Here is a 25,296-nt window from a genome sequence, read left to right as displayed (position 1 = left end):
AGTGATGCGTTATCTGTCAAATTGTTCTGCCATAAACAAAGTACACCCCTCACTCTCTCTCTCTCTCTCTCTCTTCTGCCTATGCTTCTCTCTGCATTATGGCCTATTACCCTGGACTGACATCATCGGTCAGAGCAAAGGTTTGATGATTGAGACACAAGTTCAGGCAGATAAACGTTCTGTTTTTGAAATTAATGATAGGAAATGAGCTCTCTCGCTTTGTTTTCTGGCATTTTAGCTTCTTTTATTCACTTTCTGATGTCTACGTGGGTGTCAGAGTAAAGACAGACACTCAAAGTTTTGAATTGTAATCATGTAGTTACCTATAGTTTGGTCTTTGCTATTAAAATATAGAGATTATTATTATATAAAAAAATAGGGAATTTTCTTAACATGTATTGATCATTAGATTTAACTATAGAAAACAGTTCTGAAGATATTTTATTATGATCACGCAAATGAGGGTACCACAGAAAATTTATAAAAGCATATATAATTTGATATAATATAATATCATATAATATAAATGACATTAATTCTATTCATTTTAAATGTAAAATGTGAGATTTTTTCTGTATAATTTAGACACAATATAATACAATTGTTATATAAATAAATATATATATATATATAAATTATTAATAAATATAAACGATAATAATAATAATAATACAATAAAGAACTAAACCTAAAGAACTAAACTTGTTGAATTTTAGCTTTCTTCTGGTTGTCCAGGATGTATTACTGTACTACATTAATTAAAACAAAAAAAAAAAAAAGGGGGGGGGGGGGGGGGGCTACATATGTATGGAGCCAGATCAGTCTTAAAAATAATACATTTACTAAATAAAAAATGTATACTTACAAAATCCAATTTGTAAACACACAACTAAATGTGAATTGGGTGTTGAACTTACGGACTGGATTTGTGTATTTTTGAATCAGGTTTTAAATTTGTGAATTAGATTTGTGTATTTTTTAATCGGGTTTTGAATTTTTGAATTGGATTTGTGCTTTTTTTTTCGTATTTTGAATTTGCGTCTTCAATTGGGTAGGCTAAATTGTCCGTATAGGGTATGCATGTGAGTGTATGAGTGTGAATGAGTGTGTATGGATGTTTCCCAGAGATGGGTTGCAGCTTGAAGGGCATCTGGTGCGTAAAACACGTGCTGGAAAAGTTGGTGGTTCATTCCGCTATGACGACCCCGGATTAATACAGGAACTAAGCCGAAAAGAAAATGAATAAATGATTTGTATATTTCGGAATAAAGTTTTGAATTTATGAATTGGATTTGTGTATTTTTAAATCATATTTCATTTCATACATATGGAGCCATTTAAAAAAAAAAAGAGTTTCAGAGTGTCTATTTTTCTCATGAGAATAATATCTCTTATATTATTACAATACCCCTTTAAAACAACCAAACGATAATGGATTCACACACAAAAAGTCTAATCATTAACACTCAGCTCGACATGCACTTTAACCCGCTCCATCCCATAATCTCCAAGTTCAAACAGCGAAAGCAGAGAGCGACGGGCACCCAGGGAGAAAGAGACAAAGAAAATAGAGAAAAGGTGAGGAATTAACCGGTGAGTGAAGGCTGTGTGGAGACACTTGATCGATTAGATCAGCGCGATAAAAGATAAAGGAGAAACATGTACTTGGACATCGAGACAGAGGTGGAGAAAATGAAAAAGGGGGAGGAGCCATAGACTGAATCAAGTGCACGAGAAAAAATAAAAGAAAGATCTGTTCTAGCGTGTTGTTGTTTTAAAGCATACAATAGTTGTTATATAGTTCTTATCAATAAGTTCTCTGAACTAATTTTGCAGACCAGTATAGACATTCAAGAAAAGAAAAATGTTATGGTTCACCTGCTGAATCCCTGTTTTGCTTTGTAGATATGGCTGACAAAGCCTTAAAGGTTGGAATTGTTGGATACGGACATTTAGGTGAGTTCTCCAGACTTGTGTACAGCTAGCTAATGGCACATCAGACATATAAGAGCTTCAATTTTACTGTGAATGTTACTATTTTTTTATTCCTGTGATACTAAAGATGCTAAGACCTTTATTTTAGCATGTTGATGTACTTCTAATTGAAAGTAAATATTGAGTGGGGGGCGTGGCTTTCTTCTAGCACATCCTAACAACTATCTGTAAGAGAGGCGTGGTTAAGAATGTTCTCAAACTGACATCATCAGAAATAAAAAAAAAAACAGCACTCCAAATGCAGAAGCAAATGTCTGATTGAAGATTACTAAACTTTTTCTTTTTTTTTTTTTTTACAGTGGATTAACTTGTACACATTGCTTCCCTTTAGACAATCTGTGCAAGAAAATAAATATTGTACATTTTGATTTCACACAGACTTTAAACATGAATTATGCGTATCCCATTCATTCATATTTGTTTTTCAGACCGTTTGGACAATCATTCATGAAAAAGTTTTTTTTTTTGTTTTGTTTGCTAGTTGTCTTGTCTAACCACATGTTCAGAAAACATTCCAGTGGTAGCCTAATGTTCCATAATGTATGCAAATCAGAAATAAATGTTCTTTTAACGTTTTTAATATAAAAATAAAAATCCATACAGTAATAAGGTCTTAGGATTTGCACAAGAATATATCAGCGGATCAGTGTTAAAGGTATAACACGGTATAAGTAAAGTGAGTTATCCTTAGCAACTAGTAACATATTTTTAAGACTTAATGTGTTGTGAACGAAGTATGAACAAGATAATTACTGCATGAATAGGCATCACGGTAGCGCAGTGTTTAGCATGATCGCCTCACAGAAAGAAGGTTTCTGGTTCGAGCCTCGGCTGGGTCAGTTGGCATTTCTGTGTGGAGTTTGCATGTTCTCCCCGTGTTGGCGTGGGTTTCCTCTGGGTGCTACGGTTTCCCCCACAGTCCAAAGGCACGCGCTATAGGTAGATTGGGTAGCTAAATTGGCCATATTGTATGTGTTTGAATGTAAGAGTGTATGGGTGTTTCCCAGTGTTGGATTGCAACTGGAAGGGCATCCGCTGCGTAAAACATATGCTGGAAAAAGTTGGCGGTTCATTCCCCTGTGGCGACCCCAGATTAATAAAGGGACTAAGCCGAAAAGAAAATGAAGGAATGAATTACTGCATAAACGTGAGCTTGTATTTACTCACCTCACTTACAAAAGCAAGTTCAGTATATCTCAAAATAAATTAAAACTATCCAAACTCTGAATATTTAATACTGAAGAATTTTGGAATTTCTTTATGTAATCCAGAATATTTTTGTTTGAGCTCAATTGTACAGAGGTGAATTTATATTTTGCCCAGTCTGGGCTTTATTCCTTTCACATTTTGTGTAAAAGGGCCTCATATTTATTAAAAAAAAAATTGATTTGTAGTTTAAATATATATATATATATATATATATATATATATATATATATATATATATATATATATATATATATATATATATATACACACACACACACACACACAAACACACACACACACACACACACACACACACATTTATAAACAAGCCACCTCAGCCTAGACAGAAAAGAAAAAAAAAACACAAAAGTAACAAGCTTGGCATTACTTCTCTTAAGTAACTAGATTTAGTAAATGTTTTAAATAAATAATGCTACATTGTAATAATTTACTTTTAAAAGTAGCTTTTCCCAACACTCCAGCTGACAGACATTGTTCATACAGTATGTCTCTCTGATTTGCAAAGTGATTTTCTAAGCAGTTTCTTTCTTTAAAATAGGGGAAAATGATTTTTTGATGCAATAAAGAAACTGCGTTCAAAACCAAACATAAACCACTGGTGGAAAAATCATGGAAATTAATTAATTGTTCAAAAAGTAAACTGCAATTACTCTACCAATTCATGTTTTGTCAAACCAAGCTGGTTTTAATCTTTGTCTCCTTGTTCAGGACAGTTTCTTGTTGAGAAGATCCAGAGTGAAGGCGCTGAAGTGGGGCTTCAGTTAGCATTCGTGTGGAACCGAAATGCAGACAAACTGAAAGATTCACTGCCCAAAGATCTCATTCTTCATGACCTATCAGATTTCACCCAGAGGTAAAATTGTTATTATTTTTTGTATAATCATGCGTATTTGTTTAAAATGGAGGAGAGCAAACAGAGTGAGTTAAAGAGATCAACAAAAGTTGTTAATATTTTCTCAACTTTTACTTGTCACAAATTTTATCTTCTGAGTTTTTGTCCTCTGTTGAACACAAAAGGTGTTTTGAAGAATGTTGGAAAATGTTAACATTTGACCTTTATTGTTTTTGTTTTTTTCTACTATGGAAATCAATGGTTACTGGTTGTCAATATTCTTCAAAATATCTACTTTAGTGTTAAACAGAAAAAAAGAAATGCATAAAGGGTTACTTCAAAAAATGCAGGGTTCCACACAATTCATTCATGTTGTCCCAACACAAATTAGGTTAACTTAAAAAATTGAAGTGGACTGTACATAAAACAATTAAGTTGTCATCAAAGTTTTTACATATATTTGGTTGTCTTCTTGTGTATTGCAATTGTGTAATTGTTCTATTATGGTATTTATTTACTCAGTGTTAAAAACAAACTTCCCCTCTGTACCAAAACAAGGACAATAAAGTTTAAGCAAACAAACAAACAAACACAATATCTGATATTGGAGTAGTTTGAACAAGCAGCAAATTATTATAATATTTTTTTAGTGTTTGGAATGATTTGAAGGAAAGTAAACAGCATTTTTTTGTTTTTGGGTGAACTGTCCCCTTAATGTGGCGTACATGTGTGGGTTTGTTGTGTTTCAGAGACACTGATGTAATTGTGGAGGTTTGTCATCCACTGATAGTAAAAGAATTCGGGGTCAGATTTCTGTCGCACGCTCACTTCCTGGTAACTCTGCTGTTTATCTTTGTTTAATCGGCTAAGATCCTGTTTTCATATTTAACTGTATATAGTTGAAGTCAAAATTATAAGCCCTCCTGTGAGTTTCTTTTTCCTTTTCAGATATTTCCCAAATGATGTTTAACAGAGCAAGGAATTTTCACAGTATTTCCTATAATATTTTTTATTTTGGCTAGAATAAAAGCAGTTTTTAAAATCATTTTAATTTCACTATTATTAGCCTCCCTTAGGCGTTTTTTTATTGTCTACAGAATAAACCACCATTATGCATTGATTTGCATAATTAACCTAGTTAAGCCTTTAAATGTCACTTTAAGCTGAATTCTTCTCTCTTGAAAAATATCTAGTCAAATATTATGTGCTGTCATCATGGCAAAGATAAAATAAATCAGTTATTAGAAATGACTTATTTAATTATGATATGCTAAGAAATATGTTTAGAAAAATTGTCTTTCCTATAAACAGAAATTGGGGGGAAATATACAGGGGGCTAATAATTCAGACTTCAAGTACATTTGTTTGATAATGAGTATAAGCCTGGTTATAGCATGTTTTTCCACTTTTTCAGGTGGGCAGCCCTTCTGCACTGTCTGATGGTCAGCTCGAGCAAGATCTCCGCACTGCTGCAAAACAACAAGGAAAAACACTCTATGTGCCCAGCGGTGCATTATGGGGCGGCCAAGATATTCAAAAAATGAATGACAGTGGAACTTTACGGGTGAGTCTATAATTATCTTGACATGAGATTTTAAAGCACTGTATATGGTTTCACTCTGCCTGTCGATAAAAAAGTACAAATTAGCATAATTGGGGGTTCAATTAACCTAAAGTGCCAACATTTGCTCACCCTCTCTGCTGTTGTACCTTTATGACACTTGCTAATCAGCAGAACATAAATTACATTTGTCATATCTAAGAGATTTCTGTCCTTTTAATGAAAGTTTATGCACCCAAAATTGCTTCAAACATTCTTATAGTATTAAAAAATGTATTCAAATGCATTTAATGGTTTGATCCAAATCCATTATTGCTTTATCCTCTTCACAGACACCGCAAAATTATAGTTGAATTATGAATATTTGAAAAAGTTTGTCAAGAAAAGTTCATTTTCTAGTACTGGGTTGCGGCTGGAAGCGCATCGGTGTGTAAAACATATGCTGAAATAGTTGGCGGTTCATTCTGCTGTGGCGACACCTGATAAATAAGAAACTAAGCCGAAGGAAAATAAATGAATAAAGAGAAGTTCAGGTTTAAATCCTTTTTCTGAATATGTACTTACAAAATATGTATTGTGGGGCAGGGAAGTGCTTAAGACAATAAAAAAAAAAACACTTTATAGACATTTATTAGAAAACAAATAATTAAACTTGATTTCCATCTGAGGTGAACCAAGCCCTGAAATTAACGTACCCAGTATAGATTCAACTTAAAGGGATAGTTTACCCAAAACTGCTGAACACAAAAGAAGGTGAACAACTGTACCTATTGTTCCCCTTCGGTTGGGGAACTTCAGTGCCATGAATGAATGGGAGGATTCGGATCAGAAGCCGCTTATCTGGAGAGTATTGAACGGGCCAATGAATGAAATTAATTGGCAGCGTAAGCTTGCGCAGGTGTGCGACATCTGCAATTATCTCAGCATATAAGCACACCTGAAGCCAGCAGACGCCATCCTTTTCGCTTCAGATCCTTTCTGAGTGAGTCGATGAGGGTTCCTCTTGCTGATCAGCACTTCAGAGCGAACGAGTGTGTCTCCCGGTCCAGAGTGGGTCTTCGCGGTGGCAGACGGTCGAGCTGGGTTACTCCCTTGCCTGCGGTTCTTTGGGTCCGGTCCTCCAGAGCGGTGCGTATAGTTGCAACTTTCCTAAAAGAGCAACACAGTCGTGCAGCACGTCCTTTTCAGGATGGCGCTCCGACTGTGCGTTTCTGGATGCGGGGGTTTCCTGTCTCCGGATGATGGACACGATCACTGCATTGCATGTTTGGGGGTCCAGCATGTTAATGCGGTGCTCGCGGGCGGTTCATGTCGTCATTGCGATGCCATGACCGTTGCACAGCTAAGATCGCGGCTAACTTTCGCAAGAGAGCGAGCCACCCCAGTTGCCTCCTGTTCTAAAAAAGCAGCGGGCGCTCGGGCAGATCTGAGGGTTTCAGCGGGAGCTAATCCGCCGCCCACGGGCTCGCGGACCTCTCGCTCCTCACGGCGCTCCATCCAAGCTTCGGGTGGTGAGAGTGATCCGTCTAACCAGATGGTAGCTCTCACACTCGCTGACACCGGAGATCAGATGTCCTCCGCGGCATCGGAGGGTGGGCTTTCACTGTCCGACGAAGATCCGGACCCGCTCGCCCCCTCCGGGCAGGTGAGCGCTGTCAAATCGGATCCTGAAGCGGACATGTTAGCCGTGCTTTCCCGGGCTGCTTCGGCCGTGGGGTTGGAGATGGTTTATCCCCCAGCTCCGCGGCCGGACCGACTAGATGGGTGCTACGTAGAGGACCAGAAGGCGAAGCCTTCGAAGCCTCTCGTCCCCTTCTTCCCGGAAGTGCACAGTAGGCTCACGCAGTCCTGGAGGGCACCTTTCTCTGCCCGTGCTGCGAGTGCCTCCGCCCTCACCGCCCTTGACGGCGGAGCTGCCAGGGGGTATGAGGCGATCCCGTCAGTGGAGCGCGCTATCGCGGTCAATCTTTGTCCGCGCGGCGCCTCTACGTGGCGGGGTTTGCCCCGCCTCCCGTCCAAAGCCTGTAGGTTGTCTGCCTCCCTCGGAGCCAGAGCTTATAAGGCTGCGGGCCAGGCTGCTTCTGCTTTGCACGCGATGGCCACCTACCAGCGCTACCAAGCGCAAGCGCTGGCCGAGCTGCACGAGGGCGGGTCCAACCCAAGCTTATTACATGAGCTGCGCACCGCGACCGACTATGCTCTTCGGACTACTAAGTCCGCCGCGTGTGCGCTGGGGAGGACGATGTCCACACTTGTGGTTCAGGAACGCCACCTCTGGCTAAACCTGGCCGATATGCGCGACGTTGAAAAAGTTCGCTTTCTTGACTCGCCCATATCCCAGGCTGGCCTGTTCGGCGACACCGTCGGTGAATTCACCCAGGAATTCAAGGCGGTGAAAGAGCAGTCGGATGCGATGGGCAATGTCATCTATCGGCGTGGCCGTAAGCCCGCTCCGCCCGCCGAGCCATCCACCTCCGCTGTTCCTCGCCGAGGGCGCCCGCCAACGAGTGCTGCCCCGCCCCCGCCTGCGCCTCCGGCCAAGCGGGCGCGGCGTTCACCTCGAAAGCAGGCAGCCCCTCCTGCCCAGGGCGCCGTTAAGTCCGGTAAACGGACCGCGAAGCGTCCCTGAGACAGGCCATCCGGAGAAGAGGAAACTTGCTCTTTCCCCGCTGGAGGGCGGGGCCCCGATAACAACGGTACTTTTCAGTGCCACCAAAACATCAGTAAAAGAGCACTTTTTCCCTTCCCCGGATGTGACTGCACGAGTTCTGCCAGTCCGGGACGCGCTGCCTTCCGGCTCGCAGACTCTACGTGCTTCGCCAGTGGCTCACGAGCGCTGGGGGGACGGTCTCCCTTCCCTCAGCCCTCCAGCCCCCTCTCCGGAGTCAGGGTGCGGAGCCAGAGCGAATCGCTCTCCTCCAGCTTTTCCGCGGGACCCTCGTGCTTCCCGGATCAGCACACCCACTCCGCGCTGCCCCACCGCTGGTACGTCAGCGATTGTAGCAATGACTCCATTAGCGAGGGCTCTGCCTGCCTGGTTAGCGCGGGCCAGCCCCTCGCGGTGGCTCATACGCACAATCAGACTCGGTTACGCGATTCAGTTCGCGAAACGGCCCCCCAAGTTTACGGGCGTGTATTTCTCCAGGGTCAACCCCCTGTCCGCCCCTGTCTTGCGAGAGGAGATTGCTGCCCTCCTGGCGAAGGGTGCAATCGAGCCGGTTCCTCCAGCCGAGATGGAGAGTGGGTTTTACAGCCCATACTTCATCGTACCCAAAAAGAGCGGTGGGTCACGGCCAATCCTAGATCTGCGCGTTTTGAACCGCTGTCTGCACAAGCTGCCGTTCAGAATGCTCACGCAGAGGCGCATTCTCCAATGCGTTCGTCCTCGGGATTGGTTTGCAGCCATAGACCTGAAGGACGCGTATTTCCATGTCTCCATTCTTCCACGCCACCGCCAATTTCTGCGGTTTGCGTTCGAGGGTCGAGCGTGGCAGTACAAGGTCCTCCCCTTCGGGCTCTCTCTGTCTCCGCGGGTCTTCACCAAACTCGCGGAGGGTGCCCTAGCGCCCCTTCGGCTCGCGGGCATTCGCATACTCAGTTATCTCGACGACTGGCTGATTTTAGCCCACTCGCGGGAGCAATTGGTTATGCACAGGGACGAGGTGCTTCGGCATCTCCGCCTACTGGGGCTTCAGGTCAACCGAGAAAAGAGCAAACTCGCCCCCGTGCAGAGGATTTCTTTTCTCGGGATGGAGCTGGACTCGATCACCATGGTAGCGCACCTCTCCGAGGAACGCGCTCGCCTGTTGCTGAACTGTCTGAGGGAGCTTGACAGCAAACTAGTGGTCCCACTGAAGTTCTTTCAGAGGCTCCTGGGGCATATGGCATCCGCAGCCGCCGTCACGCCGCTCGGGTTGCTCCATATGAGACCACTTCAGCACTGGCTTCACGATCGGGTCCCCAGACGCGCATGGCACGCGGGCACACACCGGGTCTCGGTTACTGCGCTGTGTCGCCGCGCCCTCAGCCCTTGGAACGACCCCTCGTTCCTACAGGCCGGTGTGCCTCTAGGACAGGCGTCCAGCCATGTTGTTGTTTCAACAGACGCTTCCAACACGGGTTGGGGGGCCGTGTGTCGCGGGCATGCGGCTGCGGGCCTCTGGAAGGGTGCCCAGCTGCATTGGCATATCAATCGCCTAGAGCTGTTGGCAGTGTTCCTCGCTCTCCACCGCTTTTTACCGGTGCTGGAGCGGCAACACGTGCTGGTCAGGACGGACAGTACGGCGGCGGCGGCGTATATCAACCGCATGGGGGGTATGCGCTCTCGCCGCATGTCTCAGCTCGCCCGCCGTCTGCTCCTCTGGAGTCACCCGCGGCTGAAATCGCTGCGCGCCATTCACGTCCCAGGCACGCTCAATCGTGCAGCCGATGCGCTCTCACGACAGCTGTTACGCCCTGGAGAATGGAGACTCCACCCCGAGTCTGTTCAGCTGATATGGGCGCGATTCGGGGAGGCCCAGATCGATCTGTTTGCTTCCCCCGAGAACGCTCACTGCCAGTTGTTTTTTTCCCTGACCGAGGGCTCTCTCGGCACGGATGCACTGGCCCACAGCTGGCCTCGGGGCATGTGCAAGTATGCGTTTCCCCCAGTGAGCCTGCTCGCGCAGTTTCTGTGCAAGGTCAGGGAGGACGAGGAACAGGTTCTGCTAGTTGCGCCCCTTTGGCCCAACCGGACCTGGATATCAGAGCTCTCACTCCTCGCGACGGCCCTCCCCTGGCAGATCCCTTTGAGAGAGGACCTACTCTCTCAGGGACAGGGCACCATCTGGCACCCTCGCCCCGATCTTTGGAACCTCCACGTGTGGTCCCTAGACGCGAGGAAGACTTAGGTAACCTACCGACTGCGGTGGTTAATACCATCACTCAGGCTAGAGCCCCCTCCACGAGGCGCGCCTACGCCCTGAAGTGGAGTCTATTCACTGAATGGTGCGTCTCTCGCAGAGAAGACCCCCGAAATTGCCAGATTAGTGTTGTGCTCTCTTTCCTTCAAGAGAAGTTGGACAGCAGGCTGTCGCCCTCCACTCTCAAGGTTTACGTGGCCGCCATCTCCGCTTATCATAGCGCGGTAGCTGGCGGCACCGTGGGAAAGCATAACCTGGTCATCCAGTTCCTTAGGGGTGCTAGGCGAATTAATCCATCTCGCCCCCCTCTCATGCCCTCTTGGGATCTCGCCCTCGTTCTCACGAGTCTGCGATCCGATCCCTTTGAGCCACTCGAATCAGTATCTCTAAGATTTCTGTCCCTGAAGACAGCTCTGCTGGTTGCGTTGGCCTCCATCAAGAGGGTCGGGGACCTGGAGGCATTTTCAGTCAGTGACTCGTGCCTGGAATTCGGGCCGGATTACTCTCACGTTATCCTGAGACCCCGCCCCGGTTATGTGCCCAAGGTTCCTACCACCCCCTTTAGAGATCAGGTAGTGAACCTGCAAGCGCTGCCCCCGGAGGAGGCAGACCCAGCCCTTTCTTTACTTTGTCCAGTTCGCACTCTGCGCATTTATGTGGACCGTACTCAGAATTTTAGATCATCTGAGCAGCTCTTTGTCTGTTATGGCGGTCGGCAGCAGGGAAGTGCCGTATCGAAACAAAGATTATCCCACTGGATTGTGGATGCCATTTCACTCGCTTATTCGAGTCGAGGTCAGCCGTGTCCCCCGGGAGTACGTGCACACTCCACTCGGAGCGTTGCATCCTCTTGGGCGCGTGCACGCGGCGCCTCTCTAACAGACATCTGTAGAGCTGTGGGCTGGGCGACACCCAACACATTTGCAAGGTTTTACAATCTGCGAGTGGAGCCGGTTTCCTCAAGGGTATTAGGTAACCTTTTGGTGATTGAGGAGACAACTCGGTAGGGTGTTGAAACACGCTTGCTGCGCCATTCTCCCTAACACGGAGGTACGTGCGCCTTTTTTATCTGTCAGTAAAGTTCCCCGTTAGGTGAGCCCTGCAGATTCCTCCGTGGCCCCCAGCACTGACTCAGCTGAGGAGTCACTTGCTGGCCCACTACGTTGTAGGTCTGCCCGCTGGTCAGCCCGCGTTTTGGGTATAGGTGCCTGCTATGCGTGATCCCCACTAGGCGATCCCATATGCTTATTCCGCCACGGTTAAGTCCCCCCCCTGGGCGGACCCGTGTCTTCCCTCTCCGCTAACCACTCTTTGCTATGCGTACTCCCCCTTTTTAGGGCTAGTCCATAGGTAAATTCTGCCATCTATCCCCCCTTGGGTAACGGATGGCCTCCGCAGCGTCCTCCCTATCGGGATTGCACGCTTCCCAACGTACTGTCGTATTTCCTAGAATTATCTAGATGCTCACGACTTCCCAAAAAATATATCTAAATCCGTAAAACTTCTGTTGAAGTAGGATAAATTAGGGCCAGGGACACGTTGGAGGACCGCGCCCCCCATGATGTGGGTGCGTCACGCTTGCTTGACTATCTCCTCATCGGGGGTGTTGGTAAGGTGCAGTCATTATGGCGCTTTCCATATTCTCCCATTCATGGCACTGAAGTTCCCCAACCGAAGGGGAACGTTCGAGGTTACAGAAGTAACCCTTCGTTCCCCGAGGAGGGGAACGGAAGTGCCATATTCCGTCGCCATAATGACTGTCCCTTAGCTGTTTGAAAGTCTCTTCAGCTTAAAAGGATGGCGTCTGCTGGCTTCAGGTGTGCTTATATGCTGAGATAATTGCAGATGTCGCACACCTGCGCAAGCTTACGCTGCCAATTAATTTCATTCATTGGCCCGTTCAATACTCTCCAGATAAGCGGCTTCTGATCCGAATCCTCCCATTCATTCATGGCACTTCCGTTCCCCTCCTCGGGGAACGAAGGGTTACTTCTGTAACCTCGAACGATTTCCAGTGTTTGTTTTTCCTTTTATGGATGTCAGTGGCTACCGTTTTCTAACATTCTTCAAAACATCTTCTTTTGTGTTCAACATAAAAAATAAACTCATAAAGGTTTGCAAGCACTTGAGGGAGAGTAAATACGGAGTACATTTCTATTTTAGATAGAAAATAGAACTACACTCAACAAAAATGATTTCTGCTGCTTGTTCAAACTACTCTGTTTAAAGGAGAGGAAACAACACAATTCTTGAGTTTTTGTGTGGGATAACACACTTGTTTCATGTTCAATCTGCTTAGATTAAAAGTTGATCTAAAACCAAAACTTAATCTATTTGTGTTTGGACAATATGAAGGAAATTTGTGGAACTGTTTAGTGTATCATTTTAAATGTCTGGCACAAGTGAATGTCAAACATCTTTCCCCTAGGCTCTCTCCATCCGAATGTCTAAACACCCCTCTTGTTTCCGGCTGACTGGCGGTCTACTCTCTGATTGGACAGAGGGAGAGGGGAGGCGGGTCTTGTATCGCGGCTCAGTAGCAGAGCTCTGCCCAATTGCCCCAAACAATGTGAACACAATGGCAGCAGCAGCCATAGCAGCATCAAAACTGGGCTTCCACGGGGTTACTGGAGAAATCGTTTCAGACACTGCGTAAGTGCTTTAAAGCTAGTCCTCCAGAAAACACCAGAAACGCTCTGTGGTCTGAGTGGGTCCTAGTATCCCAGTATAGTGATGGAGACATACCTTATACCTTATAAATAGTTTTTAAAAAAATACTACTTTATTCCAATCAAGCTAAAAGAAAAAAGACTTTCTGATGCAGAAAGAATACTGGAGGAAATACTGTGAAAATATCCTTGGTCTATTAATGGTCTGATCAATCATATCACATGCTCCTCTTGAAATTAGTTTTTGAACCTGATTTAAACAATCAAGAGCATGTGGTGACTAAAACACATCAATTACTAGTAGCGCTGACAGTGAAACTAAAAGATAAATTTACTCAGATTAAATTTAGCCTGGTTGCAAGCCTGTCTAGCTGCCAAGAATAAATCTCCTAAGTAATTAAATTCAGCCGGGATAGCTTGAAAATTGTCCACAGGATGGCTTGGTATCCAACAATATCACCATCGCTTCATTGATAACGTGGCTTGAGTGACTTAGCATGTTGCCATGTGGTAAAAAAGAAAAATGTAATACTTCAGGTTTGGGTTAAAATTCCTAAGTATGTACAGCTGAAGTCAGAATAATTAGTCTCCCTTTGAATTTTATTTATTTATTTTTTAAATATTTCAGAAATTTTCACAGCATGTCTGATAATATATTTCTTCTGGAGAAAGTTTTATTTGTTTTATTTCAGCTAGAATAAATGCAGTTTTTAGTTTTTTAAAAGGCATTTAAAGGTCAAAATTATTACCTCCTTTAAGCTATATTTTTCCAAACAGAACATTTTTTTTTGTCTACAGAACAAACTATCGTTATACCTTGTATAATAACTTGCCTAATTACCCAAACCTGCCTAGTTCACCTTATTAACCTAGTTAAGCCTTTAAATGTCTCTTCAAGCTGCATAGAAGTGTCTTGAAAAATGTCTAGTCAAATATTATTTACTGTCATCATGGCAAAGATAAAATAAATCAGTTATTAGAAATGAGTTATTAAAACTATTATGTATAGAAATGTGTTGAAAAAAAATCTCTCCATTAAACAGAAATTGGGGGAAAAATAAACAGGGGGGCTAATAATTCTGACTTCAACTATGAAAGCATAAATAGGAACATGAAGCATTGATCGTTTTTCTCTCCAGATTGGCAGACTACCACATTGTGGAAGTAGACGTTACTGGTCCAGATGGATTCTCAGTGAAAACGGTGCGACAAAACCCCGCCAAACTGGGAGCTGTAACAGGAAATGCCACATACAATTCATTCTGGAGCAGCTTACTGGGTATGCGTGTGTAAGAAAGACAGATGGAGTGCTTTTCCCTCAAAGAAAATGTTTGCTGAACAAAAACACCTGACTTTAAAATGATTATATAGCCACTATATATATTATAATATAGGGCAGCACGGTGGCGCAGTGGGTAGCACTGTCTCACAGCAAGAAGGTCACTGGTTCAAGCCTCAGCTGGGTCAGTTGGCATTTCTGTTTGGGGTTTGCATGTTCTCCCCGCGTTCGTGTGGGTTTCCTCCGGGTTCTCTTGTTTCCCTCACAGTCCAAAAACATGTGCTATAGGTGAATTGGATAAGCTAAATTAGCCAGAGTGTATAAATGTGTGTGTGAATGAGCGTGTATAGGTGTTTCCCAGTACTGGGTTGCAGCTAGAAGGGCATCCGCTGTGTAAAACATATGCCGGAATAGTTGGCGATTCATTCCACTGTGGCGACCCCTGATGAATAAAGGGACTAAGCCGAAGGAAAATGAATGAATGAATATAGCCATTTCTTTTGCATTATTATAAACCTATCATCTTTTCTATACATCTTGCTGCATCTGAATATCTGTTTGTCTGTTTTTGCAGTCTGCAAGGGTCACGGAGGGAGAGTATATCTGTGCTGATAACATTGGACTGCTGCAGAAAGTGCACAAGTTAACAGAGGAAAGCGTTAGTGGATGAATGAATTAATAAAACAAGTGTCAAGTCAATAATGTTGTACACTTTAATCTCAGATGTACAGCCGTGATAGACATGACAAACTCAAACAGTGCTGGTGTGGATTTGTTTTACAGTACGGATGATGTTCCAGTGTATTGGTTTGGCTGGCTAGCTTTAGCTACATCGATTGCTTGTCTCGTTCTTTAATAATAACCCTCTAAAGATTGCTGGATAGTCAGTTTTTTTTAGGGGAGACAACATATAATACTGAAAAATAAAGCAGTGAGTATAGCATTGGGAGATTGTTTTAGGACATCACGTCTCTAGTCTTGTAAAACACTGATTTTTCATGCAACACAAAAGAAGAGGTTTGGCTTTTAAACATGAGCACAGTGAAAGTGAATGGTGACCCTGAGTGCTAATAGACATGATTTTCAGGAATTGACGTCTTACATTTGGGTTTGTTATTCATATAAAGATATTAAAGACTTGAAATATATGGACTAATATACATTTATATGGAGAGAGAGATGTATTCGTGTGCGTTTCTTTTTCTCAACAGCACCTGGTCACCATTTATTTATTTATTTTTATATATAAAAGAGCAGAAAGCCTAAAGAAATTATACAAAGCATGTTTTTACTGAAGGGTATTTGTTTTTCTTCTAAGGAATTAAATGTCGCTTTACCATTTATATCTGCATAATTTATTTCTCAATTAGTTTGTAATGAGAAGAAACCTATATCAGTAGCCAAAACACCTTTATTTGTATTATCTTAGCTTTTCAAAGTGGCCATTTGAATATGCACACGCACCATATGAACTGTCACGTATTTAACCCAAGTCACTATTCAATCCTTTGCACTCTGTTAGTTTTTTTTTACTAGGCCTCATGTGAAAGACACCGGAGAAATCTTCCCACAAAAAGCCTCAATTTAACATACGACGGCTCACCGCATACTTAAATATATTTATTTCTCTTCAATAAACCAACATGCAGACATACTGTTTGCAGGCGTTACGTTCACTTTAAAGGGAGTGTGTGTGTGTGTAAGTGCCTCACAGTATAAGCTGCTCTGTGTGTGTGTGTGTGTGTGTGTGTGTGTGTGTGTGTGTGTGTGTGTGTGTGTGTGTAAGTGCCTCACAGTATAAGCTGCAGAGTGTGTGTGTTTTAATTTTTCTCAGGAAGACCAACTGTTTGATTCTTATTCCTGTTTGGTAAGTTGTATGGCTGGCGGATGTTGACTCGATCTTTCTCAGCCTCCAGATCTTCATCGTATGGTTCCTCCTCATCCTCGGCCTCGCTGTGATGAGGAGACGAGTGAAGCGAGTGAGCAGGGGAAGGAGGCACTGAGGCGGGACGCGGATAACGGAAGCCTGCGGCCTGCATCACATACATGAAAGAATACACATCAGCTAATAATATAAATAATTTATTGCATTAAAACATTTAGCAGATGCGTTAATCCAAAGCAACATACATTTATACTATACTATGGTAGTCAACATGTGAATTGTGGACCAAAAGCTTTCAAAGTTGTCCTAAAACTAGGCCTGTCACAATAATCAATATATAGACATATCGCACAAAACATGGAGATGACCTCCTTAACATTTAGTGATGCATAATATGAAAAATGATTGTCAGCAACATTTTAGCAGATTGTGCAGTTTCCGTCATCTCCAGCAGAGCTGTCAGGTAAACATTTGTTTTACAATAAATTACTTTAGTATATTTTCCTGTGGGTGCCTAATAATGTTAAGAATAAAATAGCCTATGTTCTTTGAAAGAGTGCAATTGCATTATGATGCTATTCTGTTGTCATTCTGGCGTAAATGCTCTTGAAAATACAATAATATTGTTTAAATCACAATAAATTTGGTGCAATATATTTTATAACAACAAAAGTTCTATCTTAGCCTATCTTGTTTTAGGACAATTAAAAAAAAAACAATCCACTTCAAACTACTGTATACAATGGATAAATGGACGGATGGATAGATAGACAGAAAGAAACACACACACACCTAGATGATTATAATTAAATCTATGTAAAAAAAACCTGATTATTATTGTTTTTTGTATTACCGTTTTATCCTAAAATGTTTATTTTTAAATGTACAGTTTATTTTGATCTATTACTTTTTTTATTGATATAAATTAATAATATGATATTTATGAATGCTATGATATATTGAATAATAATATGATATATTAGATAATATGATATATTATTGATTTTTTGTTTATTATTATTATTATTATTTGTATACATCTTTTTTTTTACTAGTACTATTTACTGCGTTAGCTGTTTTTTTTATTATATATGCATGTTCTTTTATCTTTGTGTAAACTTTATAAATGCTTTGGCAATACATTTGTAACATTTGTCATGCCACTAAAGCCATTACTAAATTAAATTAAATTGACAGTTACATGGACAGATAGATAGGTAGACAGAAAGACAGACACACATATTACAAAATAATTTAAAATAATTATTCCCATGGAAATGAAAGGAGTTTTCCAAGTCTGAAAATATTACTTTTGTATTACAAAAAGGTTACTGATTGGGTCAATAAAAAAAAAAAACAATGTCATGTCCATTAATATATTTCCTGAGGAAAAGAGTTGCGTAATGTCATTTCACTATTGTTTTTTTAATTGTTAGTTTTTGTATTCATTTACATGAACTAACAGAAGCTATGTATTCACCCAAGTGGCAAATTTATCTTTATTTCAACATCCAATAAAATAATAAAAATCACAATTTCCTTAGTAATAAGTGCAATTTATAAACCATAATTAAAATAACTATATGTAAATTCTAAAATAATTGTTAACAAATTAAGCCTAATTTACATACAGACAGACATAAATACTTTATCCACAGTATCCACAAATAAGTGATAGATTTAGAAACAACAACAGAATACATAAACACATAATCAGAAAATATACATTAATATATACACATCTGACTATATATATCTATAAACATGCATATAAAGTGATATAGATTAATGATAAGACTAATAATAGTTCCAGATTATGTTAAAGATACTTTTGGTTTCATTTTAAAGGCCTTCATGGTCTAGAGTAGGGGTGTCAAACTCAATTCCTGGAGGGCCGAAGCCGTGCACAGTTTAGTTCCAACCCTGCTCCAACACACTTACCTGTAGGTTTCAAACAAGCCTGAAGGACTCAATTAGTTTGATCAGGTGTGTTTAATTAGGGTTGGAACTAAACTGTGCAGAGCCGCGGCCCTTTTGGAACTGAGTTTGACACCTGTGGTCTAAAGAACTTTCAAGATTTAATTCTTTTATTTTTATTGTTCATTAATTGCTTTATTTTTACTTACCGAAGAGGGTTCTTGAGGTTCATAGATGTATGTGTCCGGGTAAGCCTTTGCTAAAGCCAAATGACGGGCAGAAACGTAGTACTAAAACACAGAAGCATGCTAGATTAGTTCATGAACAAGAACCTGTTTTATTGCATATACAGAAAGCTAATTATAAACATATAGACAGTTATGATTGATCTTTGATTGTGTGTGAAGTCTGACCCGGCCCAGATATCTCCAGTCCAGCAGGTCACTGAGGCGCTCGGTTCGGTTCCTTTGAATGATTCTTTGCCTGCGACTCTGCTGACAGAACTGAAACAAGAACGACGTCAGCTGATTACAGGACTCGTCCACTGAGCGATACCGCCGGTCCAGAATATAGATACCTGCCAGAGAAGGAATTAGCAAAAGAAATGTGGATTTAAATTAAATTAAGATTAATAAACCTGATATCAACTAAAAATACTGCATGGAATGCCTCTCACCATAAGCTGACGGGTCTGCAATGTGCTCCTCCATAAAACAGCCAAACCCAGACAGGTTAGTGGAGATTGACGGGATGCCCATCACCGTACACTCGGCTGAAAGACACATTTGTATGCATTGGGGCAGTTGCTAATGCATGATCATATACCATAAGTTCTATACAAGTCACCCTGGACATAAACACCAGTCTCAAAAGTACATTTCTTTGAAATTGAGATTTACAAATCACCTAATTTATACATAATTTCCACTGATGTATGGTTTGTAAGGATAGGATAATATTTAAGATATGAAATATGAGAAATAAAATAAAACATACTAAAATTGCCTTTAAAGTTGTCTGAAATAAGTTCTTGGCAATCCACATTACTAATCAAAACATGGGATTTTTATATATTTACAGTTGGAAATTGAGAAAACATCATCATAGAACATGAACTTAATTAACATTCAGATTTTCATCATACAGAAACATTTTTTTATAATTTTGACCCATGCATTTTGACCCATTCTGCCTATATTTACTAGTTAATTGACAGTTACTGCAAAAATCTAATCAACAACTCACATTTGGGAAGAGTCAAAACGATCTGCTACAGTTCAAACTGAGCATCAGAATGGAGAAGAAAAGGTGACTTTTATTATTATTATTATGTTTTATTGTTTTATTATTAAGCCTTTTAATATTAAAATGTAAGTGACTCTGAACAAGGCAAGATTGTTGGTCTAAATTCTAGGACAAAAATGCCTTGTTGATAAGAGAGGTCAGGGGAACCACCAAACTCATTGAAGCTGACATAAAAACAACAGTACCTCAAATTAATGCAATCGTTATTATTACTGAAGTCTGCTAAAGAAAATCTCTGAACATTCTTAAACTTGAAACAGATAAGCTACAGTAGTAGGACATGATGACAGAAATCCAAGGCTACAATTAACAAGAGCTCACCAAAACTGGTCAACAGAAGATTTGGAGTGAGTTTGCCTGGTCTGATAAGCAGGACATTCAGGTAGAAGGATCAGAATTTGTTACAAATATCATGAAAGTGTGGACCCATGCTGCATTGTAGAGACAGTTAAGCTAATAATGATTGTAATTTAGTGCCACAGATATTTTCTTAGGACACTTTAGGCCCTTTTAGTATCACTTGAGCCCCATTTAAAACACCACAACCAGTCTGCTAAACATGTTCATGCCTTTATAGAATATGTGGATCAAGAGAGATGACTGAGAAACTGGGACAAAATGATGAATTTATTGTGAATATTTAATTAGAGGCTGTTTGGAGTATTGTGTAAAGCTTGGGTTTGTACCAATTTAGGAAAATGTACAAACAGTGTGAGGAAAGCACATATAAGAATAAATGATTAAACAATTTGAAGTGAAATTTGGGGTAACGGGGCAGGAAAAAATAAGCTTGAGCCTATTAAAGTCAAATAAAAATACAAATAAAATAAAACTTAAAATAATAATTAATACAATTATTAAATAAAATCAATAAATAATTAAATAAACAAATAAATTGAAATAAATAAATAAAAATAAAAACACAAATGAATAAACAAATACAAATGAATAAATACAAGTAAAATAAAATAAAAACAAAACAAAATAGTGTAGTTTTACCTGGTGTGTATCCCCAGGGCTCATAGTAAGAGGGAAATACTCCAAGGTGGCAGCCTCGCACAAACTCCTCATAGTCCATCGGTAAGAGAGGAGAAGTTGAGGAGAGAAACTCTGGATGGAAGATCACCTAGCAGAAGAATAGATGATGTGCTAATTATAATATTTTTCCTGAATCAGTCCTACTTTAAATAGAAACAGTTCGTTATACTCGGTCATTATACATTTTGTGATTCATGGGCTTTTAACTTTTAATTATGCTTTTGAATTTCATTGTGTGACCAAGATCTTTTTAAGACGACAAGAAAGTTTGAAAAAGTGATTTTTAAAGCAATATATTGCCTGTTGGTTGGTACTATAAATTAAAATACAAAAACCTGTAAATAAACTGTTTTCTTTATTTTTCCAGACTTAATCCTCTATATACTATTTTTTAATTAATTTATTGTTTCAAACTACAAAAATGTCAATAATTGTCACTTTGTTAAATTCCACATTTGAACTTTTAACATCCAAAGTCAACAGAGCAGATATCAAGATCCCATACTGCAAATCATAACCCTAAATAAACAAATAAAACCTGTGAAATCACACACGGAACCCGTTAATGAACATATATATTTCCAAGTGTGTGTGTGTATACTTTGACTCTGTCCTGAGCTGAGTTGAAGAGGCCGATGCGGCGGATGCAGTTGAGGATGGGGTCGCTGCTATCCTCCAGCATGTTGTGTGTGCATACGGGGGGCTGGCACTGCCGCTGAGTGGCAAAGATGGCACGCTTCATCATGGTAAAGTCCTCCTTATCCAACATCTTGGACACATCAGGCAACTGCCCTCTGAGAACAAGAATAAAAAAAGAGTCACCTCCTTAAAAAGATCTGTAGATTTGCTAAACGTAGTTGAAAATGAAGGCAACTCACACTAAAAGCGATTCATAGAGTTTCTTCCCAAAGCGCTCTTTCACACTCTGTGCCGTGTCCCTAAAAAAACAAACATGCAATTTCACAACAAAATTCCTTCAGATTTTCAAGAGACCCTAAATCAGGGGTGTCCAAACTCAGTCCTGGAGGGCCGGTGTCCTAGACCTAGTGCCCTCCAGGACAGAGTTTGGACAGCCTTGCCTAGTTGGTGGAATGAACTCCCTAACTGTATCAGAATGGCAGAGTTACTCGCTGTTCTCAAGAAACGACTAAAAACTCAACTATTTAGTCTCCACTTCACTTCCTAATCTGCAATTGCCTCTCTGGATATACCACTAACTGTACTCAAAAAAAAATAAAATAAGAAAATTACTAATGCTTTCCTTCTTAGACTTTACAGACCTGAAACTTGAAACTTGCACTTATTCATTGTTGCTCTTAGTTGTGTAAATTGCTTCCTTGTCCTCATTTGTAAGTCGCTTTGGATAAAAGCGTCTGCTAAATGACTAAATGTAAATGTAAAGTGCAAGTATAAACTGATTTTTTTTTTGCATTTTTTAACAGGATGATGCACAAATAATATTATCATTTCTCCATTTTAGGCTATTAGTGAGGTGATATTATGACTATGGTTAATTCAAGTAAAAGGTATATTTATTTATACTTCATTCATCATTAATTTATTTATTGCAAAATGGCAACAGAAAGCAGGCAGTTAGAATGCTCTAGACCAGGGGTGTCCAAACCTTTTCTTATGAAGGGCCAAAAACCAAACTTGATTGAGGGTAGTGGGCCCAAGGTAAATCTACCAAACTGTATTACATTAAAGTTGCTATGGGTAATTTATTAATTTATTTAATAATTCTAAAAGTATCTAGAAAAGCATTGCTTTATTGGATTGCTTTTTCAAGCTGCTCTTGTTGTAGCCTTGACTTGCTTGCTGATGTTTCTGCATTGTCCTTTATCTGTCAAGTGACAGTATTTATATTTTACATAAAATTAGATTAATTTAATAAATTTTATTGAGACATTGAATTTTAGATTTTTTTTGTGTGTAGCCCAGCAATAAAACAAATAAAAAAGTGAAAAAAAAAATGTACGTTAAATTAGAAATAATGATCTTTACTAAAGGCATTCACTCAAACCCTTCCCATTATTCTCACTCTCTTCTCAGATGGGAGTGCGGGCCAAATCAAAGGCTACAATGGGCCAACTTTGGGCATCTCTGCTCTAGATTAGTGTTGTTACGGAAGACGAAAACCATTTTAAACGAAAACTATTTTGTAGTTACTTTAAAATTGATTAAAAATGACAGAAAATAAAACTAACATTTTAAACTAACAAACAAAAGACGTTTCTAAAGTACTAAACTGTTAAAACTCAATAAAATATAAACAGCTAAAAACTAACAAAAACAACAAGAGAAAATACTAAAAGAACTAATATTAAATTATTCAAATTAAATCTAATTCAAAAATATAAATAATAAACTATACAATGCAATATAATATTATAGTACAATGTATAGTTTATTTATTATTTTATCTATATTCTACAAATAACTCCCAATTCACGCTGTAGGTGAACTTGAAAGTTTATATCAGGTAAGCAGGCCACACAGTCATTCAGGTTAGCAGTCCTCACAGTGCAGTTTTCATGGTTACCAGAGCTGTTTCCGTACGGCTTGGCCCTTCAGGGTCTCCACATTGAAGTTGTTGGTGCGAGCCGGCATAATGAAAAATGCTATGACGGTCACCTCGCTGTGATTCACCTGGACACAGAAAATAGTGTTTAAAAAAAACTAATATGATATGATATGATATGATATGATATGATATGATATGATATGATATGATATGATATGATATGATATGATATAGGATAAGTTGCTGGATAAGTTGGTGGTTCATTCCGCTATGGGGAACCTGGATTAATAAAGGGACTAAGCCGACAAGAAAATGAATAAATAATATAATATAATATAATATAATATAATATAATATAATATAATATCTCAAATCATATCTCATATCATACCATATCATATCATAGATCTCATATCATATACACACTTGCATTGTAACTTTTTAGATGCACATTGAAAGTAAAACACAAATACAGACCCTCAGTAGGTAATTAAGTCTGGCCAAAGCTTCAAGAAAGATATCCGCTCCTTTATTCGAGAACTCATAGCGTCCAGCAATGAAAAGAAACACCGTCTTGTCAAGGTTAAAATCTAAATGCCTATAGAAAACACACACACACACAAACAGAAAACATGTAACTCGTGTCTGAGAGTTTTTTTTTTCCATAGTTGACACTTTACATCAAGACTTATTAAACGACATTAAATAGAAGTGTAAACGGGGTGTAAGTTGTTCACTTTATATGCAGAGGTAGCTGAAAATGCACTTGCTTTCGTAGCACAAACGTGTGTGGCTGATTGTGTTTGAACTTTCATAGAAACTTACAACTGGGGTCCGTTCTTCGTACCCCGCTTAAATGATCTAAGATGATTTGGCAGATCCTGGATCTTTTCATCTCGATAACTGATCTCTCGCTAATTTGGTTCATCAAACAAGTTCGCGAATCAGATTAGAATGTCTGGATGAACTGATCTGAGATCCCTGCGTGTGTTGTGAAGGACAGATCTATCGATCCTCGAAATCATGGTCAGCTATGCAGCGATTGGCTGACGGCACAGCAGCGTAATGACATCATCTGATTAATATTCAATTATCCATGTGAGCAAAATTACATCAAATTAGCAGTAAACCATTTGTTAAATATGACACGCAATAACCTTCCACATTTGTTGTGAGCTGCAGGCTTTACACTTTCTTGTGTCAAGAGTATTCATCATGTATTTAAATGCAAATCAGTGTATTTAGTTCTACATTTAGAAAAGATTTTCTTTATTATAGTAGCCGTTTTTTAATCGGTGTAAAGAATAACTGGTTGTTTACAAAAGCATTTTGATATTGGTAAAGGCGTCTGCAACTTTTGTGAAGCATTAAATCACTGGCATATTAACTGTCAAAACATGTTTATGTATGCATAAATGTATTATTGCTTTAAAAAAAAGTCACATATTCTGCATTTCTATCATACACAATTTGTACTAAAGCGATCTAAAACGTTCATATCAATAAGTTTTCTCTTTGCACCATAAGGTGGCAGTCTTTGTACTTTCATTTCGAGGGTGCAGATTGCATAAGTTTTATTAATATGTATAACTTAATTTATTTTATTAAAGACTATAACTTTATATATATATATATATAGTTAAAAAATATGTACCATTTTCCCAAGTGTATATAACTACTACTGTAAGAAAATATCAGAATTCAGAACATACTTTCTGTATTATCTTTGCTTGAACTGAGCCGATCTAATCCTGTTTATATGACTTGAACCTGCTCCCGATCAGGTTTGACCTAGCAGAACTGTTGCTATGACAACAACTCTTGGATCAGCTTTGAAGAACGAAACGATCCTGGATCGTGTCAAATCGTCAATATCCAAATCCAGCTAATTGAGTAATCCACGTACGAAGAACGGACCCCTAGTCTCTATCAAAAGAGGAGAGGGTCTAATTAAAATTCCAAAACAACAGATTTTTTAGGTTGTAAAAAGAAAATGTACAATGGGGTATAAGCACACAGACTTTTAATTTCAGCTGGCCTGCCTCAGCACTTCCGGTGAACTGTCTGTCTCCATTATAAAAAAACCTCATTGAAGGTCTGATTTCCTTAAAAAATAGTGATCTTTACTGCCTGATTGATATAAGATATAAAGTGGGTCTC

At 40.0% G+C, this 25,296-nt stretch overlaps 2 protein-coding genes across 15 annotated transcripts in view; one reads left to right on the top strand and one right to left on the bottom strand.

Moving 5' to 3' along the window:
• The first annotated feature begins 59 nt into the window (after positions 1-59).
• aspdh (aspartate dehydrogenase domain containing) lies at positions 60-15,169 on the top strand. Of its 11 annotated transcripts, none has more exons than XM_087242538.1 (8): positions 60-140; positions 1,906-1,956; positions 3,934-4,078; positions 4,807-4,891; positions 5,472-5,621; positions 12,948-13,171; positions 14,328-14,467; positions 15,042-15,169. In XM_087242538.1, the coding sequence occupies exons 2-8, from the start codon at positions 1,908-1,910 to the stop codon at positions 15,077-15,079; spliced, it is 831 nt and encodes a 276-aa protein (XP_087098664.1). In that variant the 5' UTR covers positions 60-140; positions 1,906-1,907; the 3' UTR covers positions 15,080-15,169.
• Positions 15,158-25,296, bottom strand: part of gys1 (glycogen synthase 1 (muscle)) — a 25,213-nt gene continuing 15,074 nt past the window's right edge. Inside the window, exons 8-16 of one of the 4 annotated variants that reach the window (XR_015479663.1) lie at positions 23,614-23,734; positions 23,135-23,261; positions 21,491-21,550; positions 20,820-21,406; positions 20,574-20,780; positions 18,946-19,041; positions 18,683-18,846; positions 18,479-18,559; positions 15,158-16,500 (exon numbers count right to left, since the gene is read on the bottom strand). Coding sequence is in view for 1 of the 4 variants with exons in the window: in NM_201180.3 (NP_957474.1) it covers positions 16,288-16,500; positions 18,479-18,559; positions 18,683-18,846; positions 18,946-19,041; positions 20,574-20,700; positions 21,214-21,406; positions 21,491-21,550; positions 23,155-23,261; positions 23,614-23,734 (1,162 nt within the window). In the remaining 3 variants the exon portion in view is untranslated. The remainder of the gene's footprint in view (positions 16,501-18,478; positions 18,560-18,682; positions 18,847-18,945; positions 19,042-20,573; positions 20,781-20,819; positions 21,407-21,490; positions 21,551-23,134; positions 23,262-23,613; positions 23,735-25,296) is intronic. The other 3 variants (XR_015479662.1, XR_015479661.1, NM_201180.3) reach the window with 3 other exon arrangements.

Source organism: Danio rerio, chromosome 3, assembly GCF_052040795.2.
Source record: "Danio rerio strain M-AB ecotype USA chromosome 3, GRCz13ab, whole genome shotgun sequence".
In the NCBI taxonomy this organism is placed as follows: Eukaryota; Metazoa; Chordata; class Actinopteri; order Cypriniformes; family Danionidae; genus Danio; species Danio rerio.
This window is presented reverse-complemented; position numbering and strand designations above follow the sequence as displayed.